Below are 16,206 nucleotides of genomic sequence, written 5' to 3'. Positions count from 1 at the left end.
AGCTGCCAATGGTAGCCATGGTGGACAGATGGTGGGAATCTCCCTCATTGTGGCTCTGTGATGACCCATGCCATTGGGGTTTCTTCAGCTGCAAAAGCTCCACACAATTTCAGACACCTTGTTCAGTTCAGCGTGCAAGGTTGAATCTGTGACCACTCCTTCAAGCTGCCACAGCTAATGAGATTCTGAAGTACGGACCAACATAACGAGAAACCCAAGCCTCAGCAATCAGGTGGAGGCAGCCAGGACTCTTTGAGTCCATATTATAATATGGCGGCGTCCTTCACCGGTCATTGAGTTGTCGTCATCACAGCACAGGAGGAGGCCATTCAGCCAAACCTATTACACAGACTTGCATTTCTATAGCACCTTTCACATCCTCAGGACATCCGAAAGCGCTTTCGAAGTGTAGTCACTGTTACGCTGCAGGCAACACAGCAGCCAATTTGAGTATAGCAAGCTCCCAGCAACAGAAATGACCCAGATAATCTGTTTTCAGTGATGTTAGTTGGGTGATAAATATTGGCCCCGGGATACCGGGGAGAACTTCCTCTGCCCTTTCAATAACAGGCATGGGATCTTTTACATCCACCTGAGAGGGCAGATAGAGACTCAGTTTAACATCTCACCTGAAAGACGGGCACCTCTGACAGTGCAGCACTCCCTTAGCACTGGCACTGGGAGTGTCAGCCTGGATTATGGGCTCAAGTCTCTGGTGCGGGATTCGACCCCATGACCTTCAGACTCGGGGCGAGGGTGCTGACTGTATCTAGCACTTATTAAACCTGCAGTAACTTCGAGATGGTGTTTCAATTCCCCCTCGCTCCCCTGATCTCCAGCCAGTATGAGCTTTGGTCTCCTTTGTGCCTCCAGGTTACTGAGTGGCTGCCTTGCACCGACCGGACACACACTGTTGGCTTGTGCGTTCAACAATTTGTGACCTTTTGTTACGTGTCGACTGGAGAGTCGGCTGCACAGGCTAGCTCAGCTCTTCACCCTGCACAACTACCAACGGGTCTGTTCAGGGGGAACAAAAACTGGATCTCTCTCTCTCTCTCTCTCTCTCTCTCTCTCTCTCTCTCTCTCTCTCTCTCTCTCTCTTTCTCTCTCTCTTTCTCTCTCTCTTTCTCTCTCTCTTTCTCTCTCTCTTTCTCTCTCTCTTTCTCTCTCTCTTTCTCTCTCTCTTTCTCTCTCTCTCTTTCTCTCTCTCTCTCTTCTCTCTCTCTCACACACCGCAACCAACCATTGTGTAACATGTTAAATCCTGGTGGTGGGTTATGCCAAGAAATGTTCAGCTTTGACTGTGTTTCCGAAGCAGCAAACAAGCAGCCAATTTGTCGCTCTTTGTATCTCAGTCTGTTCATTCACTGCTTCACAATTAACACCACACTGAGCTATTTAGGTTTGCACAGATGTGCTTCAATGTCTATGGTGTACTGTTGTCTCCAAATTGAATAGATTTAATGTAGAGTGTTAAGTATCAGATAATTGGGGCTAAAAGAGTCTCTAACTGAAATTATATGGTAACAAAATTGGTGCATTGGACCATGGCCAGGCATTATTGTTCTTTGGTATTTCCAAGGTCCCATCTCTTGTCTGCCCTCCCCTCCTGAAAGTCTGGCTTATGCTGGCGAACAGCTCCATGGCTGTTGACAGCCCTCTGATCCGTCACCATCCAACCGATCAGCGTTTAGACGGTGGGTGCATCACTGTCGAGCCCACCACACAAGCAAAATACTTGCGGATGCTGGAAGTCTGAAAGGAAAGCAGAAAGTGCCAGAGAGCACTCAGCAGGTCTGGCAGCATCTGCGGCGAGAGAAACCGAGTTAATGTTTCAGGTCAATGACCTTTTGTCAGCACATCAACTCTGTATCTGACCAGACCTGCTGAGTGTTTCCAGCATTTTCGGTTTATACTTGCTGTCAAGTCCATTCCTGTTCTTGACTTTGCTGTCATCTCACTCATTTTTTCTCATTGGCTTCTCTCTTTCTATCGCTCACACTCACCTCTCTATTTCTCATTCTTAATCATGCTCTTTATCACATGCACATGCGCACACAGAGTTTAGAGACAGTGTAGAGGGAGTTTTACTCTGTATCTAACCCCCGTGCTGTACCTGTCCTGGGAGTGTTTGATGGGGACAGTGTAGAGGGAGCTTTACTCTGTATCTAACCCATGTGCTGTACCTGTCCTGGGAGTGTTTGATGCTGAGAGTATATACAAAGATAGGAAGTCTGCATTCTCGAGCATTGACGTAACACCTCTAGGTGGAAAGAAAGGAACCAAAAAAAAAATGACAGACTGGGAAAATTAATGAAAGTAAGTGGAGACGAATTGTAGCCCATCCCCATCAGTGTAACCTCCTCCAGCCCCACAACCCTCCCAGATCTCTGAGCTCCTTGAATACAGGCCTCTCGCGCATCTCCCCCCGATTCCCATCGCTCCACCTCTGGCGGCTGTGCCTTCAGCTGCTTCGGGCCTTAAGCTCGGGAATTCCCTCACTAAAGCTCTCCTCCTCCTTTAAGACACTTCTTAAAACTGACCTCTTTGACCGAGCTTCCTGTCCTAATATCCACTCCTGTGGCTCAGTGTGGGATTTTTATTGGCAACCCTCTTGTGTTGGGACGTTTTGCTGCATTAAAGATGATATATAAATGCAAGTTGTTGTTAAAGACTGCAGATTGCTTCACGTTCAGCACTGGGCTGCGGATTAACCCGCTGTTTGTTACTGTGCCTCCCCAGGATGGCGGGCTTCGATGGCTCGGCGTGGGACGAGGAGGAGGAGGAGTCGGTGGACCACCAGTATTACAATGACTTCCCGGGAAAAGAGCCGCCCCTCGGTGGGCTGGTGGACCTGAGGCACCGTGAGGGGGCGGGGCCACCCAGGAATCCAGCCCTTTCGTCGCAGCACCCAAACCACCTCGGAGCCACCCTGGTCAGTGTCACCCACTCTGCCACACTGCATGGCTTCCAGAGCAGATAGTCAATGTTTAAAAAAAAAAACTATTCTGAAGCTCCCCGAGACAGCTCTGTTAGTGAAGACACTGGTTGGGGTGTCAGAGCTGTCCTATGATGGGAAATTGAGTAGAATGGCCCCATAATGTCTGGGGTTTAGAAGAACGAGGGAAATGTATACAATTCTGAGAGGGTTTGACAGGGTAGATGCTGAGAGGCTGCTTTCCCCTGGCTGGAGAGCCTAGAACTAGGGGGTCACAGACTCAGGAGAAGGTCAGCTATTTCACAGCGATAAATTAAAGTTGACAGTAGGACAGGGGTTCGCACTGGGGAAAGGTGACTTTCGGACCCATGTCATAGAATTATACAGCACCGAATGAGGCCATTCAGCCCATCGAGTCCATGCCGGCTCTCTGTCGAGCAATCCAGTCAGTCTCATTCCCCTGCTCTATTCCTGTGGCCCTGCAAGTTTATTTCCCTTAAGTGCCCATCAAATTTCTGTCTGAAATTATTGATCATCACCACTTCCGCCACCCTCGTAGGCAGCGAGCTCCAGGTCATTACCAACCCCTGTATAAAACAGTTCTTCCTCACATGATGAGAATGGACACAGTGTGTGTCCACTTGTGGGCAAGACCAGAACTAGGGGGCCATCAATATAGGACAGTCACGAATAAATCCAATGGGGAATTCAGGAGAAACTTCTTTCCCCAGAGAGTGGTGAGAATGTGGAACTCGCTACCACAGGGAGTGGCTGAGGGGAATAGCGGAGATGCATTTAAGGGGAAGCTGGTTAAACACACGAGGGAGAAAGGAATAGAAGGATATGGTGAGAGTTAGATGAGGAAGGATGTGAAAAGGGTCAAGCGGAGCTTAAAGACCAGCATAGACTGGCTGGGCCGAATGGCCTGTTGCTGTGCTGTAAACACTAATTCTGTTTTAGATCTGAATGTTTTTAAATCTGTTTTTGATCAGGACACTTGCAGTCAAGCCTGAGTTCCATCTCATTTATTCTGCGTTGGATTCAGTACCGGGTGTCAGTGGTGAAAGGGCAACGTTCTAACTCATGGCGCCAATCCTGCTGAGTGGGTTTTGTATTTAAAAGCCTGCCTCCCATCCTCGCCCTGCAGCGTGTACATTGCCTGAAGAGTGGAACTCGGGGTCTGTGGTGTAGAGTCCATGTCAGCCGTGGATCAGTGTAGCTCTCTCGAGTCGGAAGGTTGTGGGTTCAAATCCCACTCCAGAGACCTGAGCACAAAAATCCAGGCTTAAGCTCCCAGGGCTGCACTGTCGGAGGTGCCATCTTTCAGATGTTAACGCGCCTGGCTGCCCCTCTCCCCTCGAGTGGACATAAATAATCTCTCGGTCGCTAATGGAAAAAGAGCAGGGGCGAGTTCTCCCCAGAGTCCTCGGCAAATATTTATCTCTCAACTAACATCACTGAAACAAATTATCTGATCGTTATCTCATTGCTGTTTGCGGGATCTTGCTCTGTACAAGTTGGCTGCCACATTTCCTACACTGCAACAGTGACTACGCTTCCAAAAAAAAAGGTCTTAATTGGCTGTAAAACGCTTTGAGACGTCCTGAGGTGGTTGAACGCCTAAATAGAAACGCCTGCCTTTCTGACCAACCTTTTTTCTTTCCTCACCCTCTCTGTTTTTGCTGTTTTGCAGCCCGTAGGTCAGACATCAGGGAACCTCTACGATGTGCGCTCCTCAGATTCTCAGAAGCAGCTGCCTGCGGTGCAAGGTACGGTGCGTTAAACCAGCAGCGGGTTGGTGGGTTTCTGGGAGATTTCCGCTATCTGCGGCTGTGTGGCCTCGGCAGATCCTCCCGGGTGATTGGGACTTCCTCGCAGGATGAGCGTGCCACCTTGGCGGCAGAGTATGGTTACAGCATTGCAAAGTGGCAGCCCCTCCCCTCTCTCTCTCTCTCTCTCTCTCTCTCTCTCTCTCCATAGCACAGCTTCTCTCCATTCACGGGGTTAAAGCAAGGAGCTTACGCAGTTGAAGGGAAACCCGAGTGTCGGGACTGCTTCCAGTTCCTGCGGAGGTTTGGGTGGATGTTAAAGATCCAAATCTATTGGGGAAAAAGCGCATGGAGTTCTGCCCCAGTGTGCACGTCCTCTGACACCGCCAGCCATCGATTGGTTAGTCATCCATCCAGTTGCCTTTTGTGGGACCTTGCAGTGAATAGATTGAAATTCAGAAATAGTGTCACCCCAGGTTAAAGCTTTGAGCAGTGTTGAGCTGGTTGGAGTCATACCTAACGCAAAGGAAGATGGTTGTTGGATGTCAATCATCTCAGCTCCAGGACATCACTGCGGGAGTTCCAGCCATCTCTAGCTGCTTCATCAATGACTTTCCCTCCATCGTAAGGTCAGAAGTGGGGATGTTCGCTGATGATTGCACAATGTTCAGCACCATTCGTGACTCCTCAGATACTGAAGCAGTCCGTGTAGAAATGCAGCAAGACATGGACAATATCCAGGCTTGGGCTGATAAGTGGCAAGTAACATTCGTGCCACACAAGTGCCAGACAATGACCATCTCCAACAAGAGAGAATCTAACCATCTCCCCTTGACATTCAACGGCATTACCATCACTGAATCCCCCACTATCAACATCCTGGGTGTTACCATTGACTAGAAACTGAACTGGAGTAGCCATATAAATACCGTGGCTATAAAAGCAATCCTGCAGCGAGTAACTCACCTCCTGACTCCCCAAAGCCTGTCCACCATCTACAAGGCACAAGTCAGGAGTCTGATGGAACACTCTCCACTTGCCTGGATGAGTGCAGCTCCAACAACACTCAAGAAGCTCGACACCATCCAGGACAAAGCAGCCCGCTTGATTGACACCCCATCCACAAATATTCACTCCCTCCACCACCGACGCACAGTGACAGCAGTGTGTACCATCTACAAGATGCACTGCAGCAACTCAGCAAGGCTCCTTAGACAGCACCTTCCGAACCCGTGACCTCCACCACAGATGCATGGGAACGCCAGCATCTGCAAGTTCCCCTCCAAGCCACACACCATCCTGACTTGGAACTATATCGGCCGTTCCTTCACTGTTATTGGGTCTAAATCCTGGAACTCCCTCCCTAACAGCACTGTGGGTGTACCTACCCCACACGGTCTGCAGCGGTTCAAGAAGGCAGCTCACCACCACCTTCTCAAGGGGCAATTAGGGATGGGGCAATAAATGCTGGCCTGGCCAGCGACGCCCACATCCCATGAACGAATAGGAAAAGAGGTGGTTGATGATGCAGCTTCATTTAATTATAGTCTGTTTTATCACCTGTCCAGAGTGTCTCCCCATGAATGTGTTTGCAGTGCAGTCACTGTTATTTCGGTGAGTTGCACACAGCATGATCCCAGAAATAGCACTGAGGTGAATACCCTGTTGATCTATTTTTTGATGGTATGAGTTGAAGGAGGAACGTCAGCCGGGAGAACTCAACTCCCCGCATTTCGAAGAGCGCCGCAGGATCTCTAACATCCACCTGAATCACTGAAACGGGACAATGACCAAAGCTCTCGTCTGGAGGTCAGCCGTTCTGACAATGCAGCACTCCCTTGATATTGTGCTGAAGCGTCACCCCAGGTAACGAGTTCAAGTCCTGGAGTAGGGCTTGAAAACCGCAAACTTCTCACGAAGACCTGCATGTGTGACCAGCTGAGTGAAAGAGTGCAAGCTGAACTGTGCTTCTTTGCAAGCCAAACTCAGCTGATATATGACTTTGGACCTACATTCTCTGGTGTTTAGAAGAATGAGAGGTGATCTCATTGAAAATTATCAAATGCAAGGGATGTGGGGAGTGGGCGAGAAGGCAGAGTCGAAGTGGAAGATCAGCCATGATCTCATTGCATGGCGCAGCAGGCTAGAGAGGCCAAGTGGCCCACTGCTTCATCGCAATACTAACCTTAAAGTGTGACTGTTCCCTCGGGTAGCTCAGCTGTGTGAGCTCGTAAAGCCTGCCAGCACCTCCGATTTAATGAAGTTCGCTCTGCGCCGTGTTACCTGCGCAGTCCGCTTACTCCTTCGTTGTGTCGTTGAGACTTTGAGGATAAAATGTACACAGTTTAATTTCCTCAATGCAATGTTATAACCACAGTCAGTAGCCGTTCCTCATTCTGAAACTAACTTGTGTTGAATTGTGCTGATTAGGCCAGTGAGCCGAAGGTACAGCGGATGCTGGAAATCTGAAACGTAACCACAAAATCCCGGGAATACCCAGCAGGGCAGGCAGCTTCTGTAGAGAGAGGAAAAACAGTGTTAACGATTGACCGAGCTGGAAAATGTTCGAGATGTAACAGGTTTTAAGCAAATGCAGAAGTGGGGAAAGCGGTGAGGGGGTGGGGGTGCGGAAATAACAAAAGGGAAGGTCTGTGGAGGGCAGGAATGATTTAATGAACAGCATTACTAGCTGTCCAAAACAAATTGGAACAGTGGTTCTGATCTATTGTCGGATTTTAATTTGGAGTTTTGAAACAGCTCACACATATTTAAATATTTCCATCAGTTTTTAATGGAATCCCATTTGGTGACTTCATGTTTCAGTTGCAGGCACAGAGTCGCACCCCACTGACGTAGTGTTGTGGCAGCATTCTCCAGACTTGACCCTCGCTTTAGGTAGTCATGTTGGTGTGCGGGGGGCCCCGAATGAGCACTGATTGATTCTGTACCCCTGATTCCCTCCCCCACCCCCCCCCCACCCAACTCCACATCCCACGCAGGTGCTTCCCAGCAGAGGTTCGCGCAGCCCGGGTTACCGAGCGGCAAGATTGGCAGCCGGTCCGACCTATTCGATGACCCATCGTACGTCAATGTTCAGAACCTGGACAAGTCGAAACCTCCCGTGGCGGGTCACACCAATGGCAGCGTTCAGCGGGACGTCTTCGATATGAGTGAGTGTCTGTGGGGAGGGGGACCTGAATAGTTGAGTCTTTTCAGGACTAATGATGCTTGTTTAACACTTTAAATGAGTATGTATTATGGAGGTGGTTGATAGAGTAGATATGGTTTGTGTTTCCACTTGTGGGGGGGGGGGGGGGGGGGGAGGAGACCAGAACTAGGGGGTCATCAATATAAGACAGTCACTAATAAATCCAATGGGGAATTCAGGAGAAACTTCTTTCCCCAGAGAGTGGTGAGAATGTGGAACTCGCTACCACAGGGAGTGGTTGAGGGGGAATAGCAGAGATACATTTAAGAGGAAGCTGGATAAACACATGAGGGAGAAAGGAATAGAAGGATATGGGGAGATGAAGAGGGGGGGTGGGAGGAGGCTCGTGTGGAGCAGAAACACCAGCAGGGAGCAGATGGGCCGAATGGCCAGTTTCTGTGCTGTAGATTCGATGTATTATTCGTCGTCCTCTAGGGCAGGGCTTTGTCCGAAAATAATTGAGGCCATGCTGTCAGTGGGATTGTTGAAATTTTCATTTATAACCATGAGAACTGTTTAAAAAGTCCAATTAACAGTATTTGTTATATAAACGTTTGTTGTTTGCCTCGTTCGATTCCCTCAATGCAACATCTCTAGCCTTATAACAACCTTCACACACATCTGTCCTCCCTTCAGCCCACCCCTGCTGGGAGAGACTTCAATTCCTTCACCTCACTTTCTACATCTCTCTCTCTCTCTCTCAATTCTGAGCTGTCACTTCCCTACAAGTCTTCACAACGCCCATCTTTTTGACCAGTAACCCCTGCATTAATATGCATATTGTTGTATGGTTCAGTGCCCCGACCAGGTGATACACTGGAGAAACTATCACTCTGACGATGACGCCAATCTTTGATTTAATTTATATAATCCTAGAATACTGCAGCATAGGATGAGGCCATTCAACCCATTGATTCTGAACTGGCTCTCTTGAAGAGCAGGTAGTCCCGCTACCCTGCTGTTTCCCCATAATCTCTGCCATTATAAATCGGTGTCCTCTGATTATTGACCTTTCAGGCATTGGAAACCATTTCTCCCTATCGACTCTCTCTATCCAGTCATGATTTCAAAAACCTCTATTAAATTCGCCCTGTAGCACTTCTGTTCTAGGGAGAACGATCCCAGCTACTCTAATCTCTCCACATTAACAGAAGTTCCTCATCCTCGGAACCATTCTAGTAAATCTCGGGATGACAGCTCGGCCACCTGGGACTGAGACGATGAGAAATCTCTTCACTCAGAGGGTTGTGAATCTTTGGAATTCTCTACCCCAGAGAGCTGTGGATGTTCCGTCGTTGAGTCTGGTCAAGACTGAGATTGATAGATTTTTGGGCACTGATGGAATCGGGATTGGGCGGGAAGGTGGAATTGAGGTAGTAGGATGGCCACGACCTTATTGAAAGGTGAAGCAGGCTCGAGGGGCCGAATGGCCTCCTCGTGCTCCTATTTCTTAGGTCACTTAAATTTAACATGTAACATGTACGTTAAGAACAGACGCTGTGCCCTGTCATAGCTGCCTGGTGAGCTCTTTCCTTCTGTCTGTACTCCAGAACCGTTCGAAGATGCCCTGAGGGCGCCCCACCCGACCCCCCCAGCCAGCAGTCCTCCGTCCCACATCACGGCCTCCATGGAGGAGCAGCTGCGGAAGGAGATCTGGTACCACGGCAAAATGAACCGCAAGGAGGCAGAGAAGCTCCTGCTCTCCAACGGGGACTTCCTGGTGCGGGAGAGCACGACCACCCCCGGTCAGTACGTGTTGACGGGATTACAGAATGGCCAGCCCAAGCACCTGTTACTCGTCGACCCGGAGGGAGTGGTAAGTGTCGCTTTGGTGAAGGTGCAGTGTACGCGTGTCTGCGTCCCAGACCTCCTCGCCCCCCCACTCCCCCACCCCTCCACTCCACTCTGCCCCTGAAGCTGCCGACACCTGGAGGCGTTTTCCACTGACACTCCTCCACCCACATGCCACGTGCTGTTGCATCCTGCACGAGCCGCGATGGGGAGTGACTGCAGGCTGTTGGACTCTGGGAGGAACATAGGACAGGACGAGGCCATTCAACCCCTCAAACCTGTTGCGCCATTCAATGAGATCATGAATGATCTATGAACTAACTTTGGGACCGTGTAGAGGGAGCTTTACTCTGTATGTAACCCCCGTGCTGGACCTGTCCTGGGAGTGTTTGATGGGGACAGTGTAGAGGGAGCTTTACTCTGTATCTAACCCCGTGCTGGACCTGTCCTGGGAGTATTTGATGGGGACAGTGTAGAGGGAGCTTTACTCTGTATCTAACCCCCATGCTGTACCTGTCCTGGGAGTGTTTGATGGGGACAGTGTAGAGGGAGCTTTACTCTGTATCTAACCCCGTGCTGGACCTGTCCTGGGAGTATTTGATGGGGACAGTGTAGAGGGAGCTTTACTCTGTATCTAACCCCCGTTTTTTTTTTGTTTTTTTTTCTTTTTTTTTACAGTGTAGAGGGAGCTTTACTCTGTATCTAACCCCCGTGCTGTACCTGTCCTGGGAGTGTTTGATGGGGGACAGTGTAGAGGGAGCTTTACTCTGTATCTAACCCCCCGTACTGTACCTGTCCTGGGAGTGTTTGATGGGGGACAGTGTAGAGGGAGCTTTACTCTGTATCTAACCCCCATGCTGTACCTGTCCTGGGAGTGTTTGATGGGGACAGTGTAGAGGGAGCTTTACTCTGTATCTAACCCCCATGCTGTACCTGTCCTGGGAGTGTTTGATGGGGGACAGTGTAGAGGGAGCTTTACTCTGTATCTAACCCCCCGTACTGTACCTGTCCTGGGAGTGTTTGATGGGGACACTAGAGGGAGCTGTAACTGCACCGCACTTTCATGCATACCACAATTAACCTGAACAAACAAAACGCAGAATAACAGCATCTAATGTTTTTTATGAGGTGGTCACTAACTCCTCTGTCTCCTCTCGTTTCCCCCCCCCCCCCCCTTCTTGCAAGGTGAGGACAAAGGATCACAAGTTTGAGAGCGTAAGTCACCTGATTAGCTATCACATGGACAACCATCTGCCAATCATATCAGCTGGCAGTGAGGTCTGCCTACAGCAGCCTGTGGAGCGGAGACTGTAGGTTCAAGGGGTCGAAAGGGAGGGATCGCAGGCAGTGGGGGAGCCGTCACCTGCCCTGGGATCGGACGACGAGCTACAGGAGGGACTGCAGTCACGTCACAGCGGAACTTCTGGGTTTTCTACGAGACTGAAACGCTGCTAATTTCATTTTATCGAGAAAGCTTTCCTTTACGTGTGGTCGCTGGATCTTTGTAATTACAGCGGTTTGACAGAAACACGAGGGTCCTCTGACATCCTTGGCACCACCAGTCTGGTTCAATGGGCGTCTGGAATCCTATCCTGGTCTTCCTGGATAAAACTATCCTGAAGTTGGGACACACGGATTATTTTCCTGGAACTTTGCACCGTTGATAGCTGGCATTGGTTGTGGTGTTTACCTGGTTGTGTCCATTTCTCTCTCTCTCTCTCTCTCTCTTCACCCCACCCACCACCACTCGCTGTCTACCACTATGCAGTCAACTTCATCCTTCCCTGGATGCAGATACAGCTCCGATTGCTATCTGGTGAGTCCCTTGCTGTCAATCACAGCAGGTGTATTGCCTTGAAGCGAGGCCTCTCACAGTCGAATAGTCAAGTCTGAAACAATTGGATGAGGTACTGAGTTGGGATGGGGGAGGGGGGCGTTGCTGGTGGTGGGTGGGGGTTACTGATGGCTGGAGAGCTGTGCCTCCCCCCACCCCACCCCCCCCCCCCCACAACCTCTGTCCCAGTTCTAAAGCCAGACCTCTGTGTCCTGTCCACCATTACCACGCGTTTTGCCATTCAATCATAAAGCTGGCCACCAGGAAATAACTTGGACCGCCCGTTCCGTTGGCTAGACTTAGCTGCGGATCACAGGCAGGTGCGACACAGAAGGCGCGTTGTGTATCACCGGGGGCACAGCTCCTCCCTCAGCCCAGACTGTTGGTTGTAGTGCGGTGAACTGTGCAGCGGAGCGCGGCACACGGCTTCCTGGGCGAGCTGTAACTGCACTGCACTGAGAAGCTGAATCACTCAGACCCGGAGGATTATCCCTTCCACTGCACACTGCCCCCAGCCCACCCTGAGCCCCGTGCCAGCTACTTATTGTTTCAGTATCCCGGGTGTTAGAATTGGTCAGCAGCCCTTGAACCCTCCCGGATGTCGCGTGGGGGATTGGCCAATCAGCTGTGAGCCGAATCGGGCCTGGCTCTGATCGCTGAACCTGCGAGGTTCAGGTGCCGGAGGGATGCTGGAGTCCCTGACACTATCGCACCCAAGATGCGTCTTTAGGACGGAGAGTCAAATATTTGTCGGCGGGGGATTAAATAAAACACAGAAGAAAGCCTCTGAACTTGTTTGGGGGGGGGTAGGGAGGGGCGCGGCTGGTGGGGTGGGTGCTTTAAAAGGGCCCTCTGCTGATAGGGTGTGCAAGCAGACGCAGTGGCCTGACTGAGGATGGTGATGCTAGGTCACCTTTAAGTGCAGCCTCCCATGGTCGAATAGCCCCAGGAGTCAGGGATAAGACACTGAGGGGTGGGGGGGAAGGTGGTGTTACTGATGGCTAGAGAGTTCTGCCCCCAGCCCACAAGAGCTAGTCGACTGCAGAATTCGCCACAGGTATGATCCCACAAAACGCTGGCAGCTGGTTCGTTCCATCTGTGAGGGCGTGGGGTGGGCGGAGCGATTTTGCAGCTAATACTGGTTTTGGCTTGGACCTGTTTGAAATGGTACCTCTGGGAGGAAAAACATTAGCATTAAGTAATAAAAACAGAAAACACGTGGCAGGTCTGGCAGCATCGGTGGAGAGCGAAACACAGTTAACATTTCAGGTCTGTGACCCTTCATCAGAACTGGTAAAACTTAACGGGGCGGGGGAGACTGTGGGACTGTACCCCGATGTGAATCGGGGACCGAAGGGAGAAGGTTAGTGGGCGAGGGGCAAAGGAACTAGCAGGTCAAACATCAAGCTTGTAATGCTGTCAGGTTGATAGGGAGCTGATTACAAATGTGCACCCAGTGACGGGTCTCTGACAGTAAATTCTCGGCAGGTGACCTGGAAAATGAAGAGGCAGACACCAGTCTGCATTGGCACAGAGTGAGAGTGTAAGCTGCTGGGCCTCCGGCAGCTTGCCAGTGCTCTGGTGCATCTTGAAGCTGCTACAGAGGGTTGGCCACCTTCCAGCACGCGAACACGGTGAAATCTTGGCATTAGAGGACAACAAAAAGAGCCTCATCTGTGTATCGTACAGGGTTTGTGGGGCACAACTTGTCACCTCAAAATTGTGTTTAAAATCCTCTTCTGATTTGGGGGGGGGGAGGTTTTAGCTTTCCAAAAAGTTTTGAGGATGGCTCAAAAGAGTCCCGGTGGAGACTTCCTTGCCCCCTTTACGCCCACCCCTCCCTTCCCCCTCTCCCCCTTCTCCCACTCTACCCCCCCCCCCACTCTCCCTCTCACAACTCTTTCCCCCCCCCGCCCCCCCCCCCCCCCCAAATACTCATTGCAGTTTAGAAGGCTGGGAGGTGATCTTATTGAAAAGTATAAGATTCTGATGGGGTTTGACAAGGTAGGGGCTGAGCGGATGTTTCCCCTCGAGGGGGGAATCTAGAACTAGGGGGTGTGGTTTCAGAATAAGGGGTCTCCCATTTCAGACGGAGATGAGGAGAAATTTCTCCTCTGATTACTCTTTGGAATTCTCTCCCCCAGAGAGCAGTGGAGGGCTGGGTCATTGAATATGTTCAAGGCCGAATTAAGACAGATTTTTCATTGACAAGGGAGGCAAGGATTATGGGGGTGCAGGCAGGAAAGTGGAGTTGAGGCCACAATCAGATCAGCCATGATACTGAATGATGGAGCAGGCTCGAGGGGCTGAATGGCCTCCTCCCCCTATTTCTTACTCTCTTAAATTGTCTTATCCTTATTTGTAAAAGCTGCACAGGTGCTGGTTGTGGAAAGCAGTGGAAAACGAGGAGAACTACAATGAAATAAGTCTGTTTGCATTCTGATTAAACCCCCGGATATTTTCCTTTTTATATATGGAAAAAAAAAGATCACAGCCCAGTGACCAGTTCAGACCATCAGACAAAAGAACTGGAGTATTAAAACCAGAAACGGCTTGGTGGGCGGGTCATGGAATGATGCAACACAGAAGGAGGCCATTTGGCCCATCCTGCCTGTGCTAGCTTTTTGAAAAAAGCGGTTCAATTTGTTCTCCCCATTCCCTCACCCCTTTCCCCGCAGCCCTGCAAATTCCCAAGTATTTATCCAATTCCCTTTTGCAAAGGGGCTGTTGAACCTGCTTCCGCCGTCCTTTCAGGCAGCGCATTCCAGATTATCATGGCTCGGTGTGTTTAAAAATCAGGTCTCCTCATTTTCCCCCCAACTCTGGTTCTTTTACCCATGTCCTTAAAGTTAAGATCTATGAAAGAGAGATAACACTTTAATGTTTTGAGTGCAGACCCTTGATCAGTGAATATTCTGTCTCATTGTAGATTTCCAGCATTTCATTTATTTCCTTCAGAATATCGAAATCTTCACTAGCTGCCTCTACTGGGTAGATAAGGAGGTCTGCAGGGGTTCAGCATTCAAAGGGCTCCAGTATTTGGAGATGGGCACCAGTGACACAAGTAAGTTGCGGCCTTGTCTTCAGGACAGTGTGCTGAGTATCATACATCCGGATCTCAAGTGTGACCTACCTTGCCCACCCCTAAACCATATTTGCTTTCCGACACTCCAATCCGGAATCAGACTGTGTTTTTTTAAAAATCCATTCTCTGGATGTCGGCGTCGCTGGCAAAGCTGGCATTTGTTCCAGGATTTTTGACCCAGCGACAGTGAAGGAACGGCCGATATAGTTCCAAGTCAGGACGGTGTGTGACTTGGAGGGGAACTTGCAGGTGGTGGTGTTCCCATGTGTCTGCTGCCCTTGTCCTTATAGGTGGGAGAGGTCGCTGGTGCGGGAGGTGCTGTCAAAGGAGGCTTGGTGGGGCGGGGGGGGGGTGGTTACTGCAGTGCATAAACACACGTGTGGGTGGGGAGGGGAACACAGGATGGTTGGACGGGTGCAAGAGTTCTGCCGTTTTCCACCAATGGAAATTCATCGAGGAGAATAACATATCAGGGAAGTGAATGGTGGGGGGCGGATGCAGGGAGGGGGAACGTTGACTGTCAATTGAAGAACTGTTTTTTTTTTTCGGAACAGCAAACCTCAGAATAGTTTGGTCTGAGTGCCAGGGTGGGTGCAACCCAACCTGGGGCAACAGCTACATTCCAATGCCTGCCTGTCCGACCTCCCTGAAAATCAGTACAGCCAGGGGGCGGATGGTGCTGAGGGGGAATAAATGAATCAACGCAATACAGGGAAACACAATGTGACTCCGGATCTTCCACCATATCGGGACAGGAATCAAAGATTTCTACCGATGGTTCGGTTTTTTTTTGGTCTCACGCAGAACAGAAATAAAGCACAACCACGAGCTTGGGTTTCAATCATGTGTTAAAGCAAATGTGCCTTTGGCTGCCTTGTGGCCTGAATGTTTATGCAAGTCCTTTCTCTGATTATTTTATCTAAGGAACCTTGTAAATGATGTATTTCCCCCCTCTATTCCTGTATCTGCATGAACATTACCTTGTATTCTGAAGCCAAAGTGTGATTATTGCATATCCCCGATTTCACATCGTTTTATGGACTTCTGACCGAATCCTATCCAGATCTCGATTGTGCACAAAAATTATTGCTTTTTTTTTTTAAAAGAACAAGTATTTTATCGGGACTTTGCTGCGTTTTTTTTTTGTTCATCTCTGAATTCTGGAGCTCAAGATGGTTAAATTGAAAGGTTGATTAAGGGGGTGATCTCATCGAGGGGGGTTTAAGATGATTAAAGGATTCGATCGGGTCGATAGAGAGAAACTATTTTCTCTGGTGGGGGGGGGGGAGGGGGTGTCCAGAACAAGGGGGCAGAACCTTAAAATTGGAGCCAGGCCGTTCAGGGGGTGATGTCAGGAAGCACTTCTTCACACAAAGGGGGAGTGGGAAATCTGGAACACTCTCTTTTTTTCCAGCTTCCCACTCCAAATGGGTTAATGGGACTCTGGAACACTCTCTTTTTTTCCAGCTTCCCACTCCAAATGGGTTAATGGGACTGATATAGGATGTGAAGCAAAGGCGTGTTGGCGGAACTGTGGTGCAGATCAGTCATGATCCGTCTGAATGCTGGCGCAGGTTCAAA

At 49.9% G+C, this 16,206-nt stretch overlaps 1 protein-coding gene across 5 annotated transcripts in view; it reads left to right on the top strand.

Moving 5' to 3' along the window:
* The window catches only part of shc1 (SHC (Src homology 2 domain containing) transforming protein 1), a 96,015-nt gene extending 80,271 nt beyond the window's left edge, over positions 1 to 15,744 (top strand). For 4 of the 5 annotated variants that reach the window (XM_068022509.1, XM_068022508.1, XM_068022507.1 and 1 more), the window contains 5 exons: positions 2,743 to 2,935; positions 4,632 to 4,707; positions 7,707 to 7,877; positions 9,466 to 9,731; positions 10,892 to 15,744. In XM_068022509.1, the coding sequence (XP_067878610.1) occupies positions 2,743 to 2,935; positions 4,632 to 4,707; positions 7,707 to 7,877; positions 9,466 to 9,731; positions 10,892 to 11,020 (835 nt within the window). In that variant the 3' untranslated portion in view covers positions 11,021 to 15,744. The remainder of the gene's footprint in view (positions 1 to 2,742; positions 2,936 to 4,631; positions 4,708 to 7,706; positions 7,878 to 9,465; positions 9,732 to 10,891) is intronic. The other variant, XR_010971102.1, reaches the window with a different exon arrangement.
* The last annotated feature ends 462 nt before the right edge of the window (positions 15,745 to 16,206 follow it).

The sequence above is a fragment of the Heterodontus francisci genome, chromosome 46, assembly GCF_036365525.1.
Source record: "Heterodontus francisci isolate sHetFra1 chromosome 46, sHetFra1.hap1, whole genome shotgun sequence".
Classification (NCBI taxonomy): domain Eukaryota; kingdom Metazoa; phylum Chordata; class Chondrichthyes; order Heterodontiformes; family Heterodontidae; genus Heterodontus; species Heterodontus francisci.
Note: the sequence above shows the minus strand (reverse complement) of the source record. Positions and strands in the feature narration are given on the sequence as shown.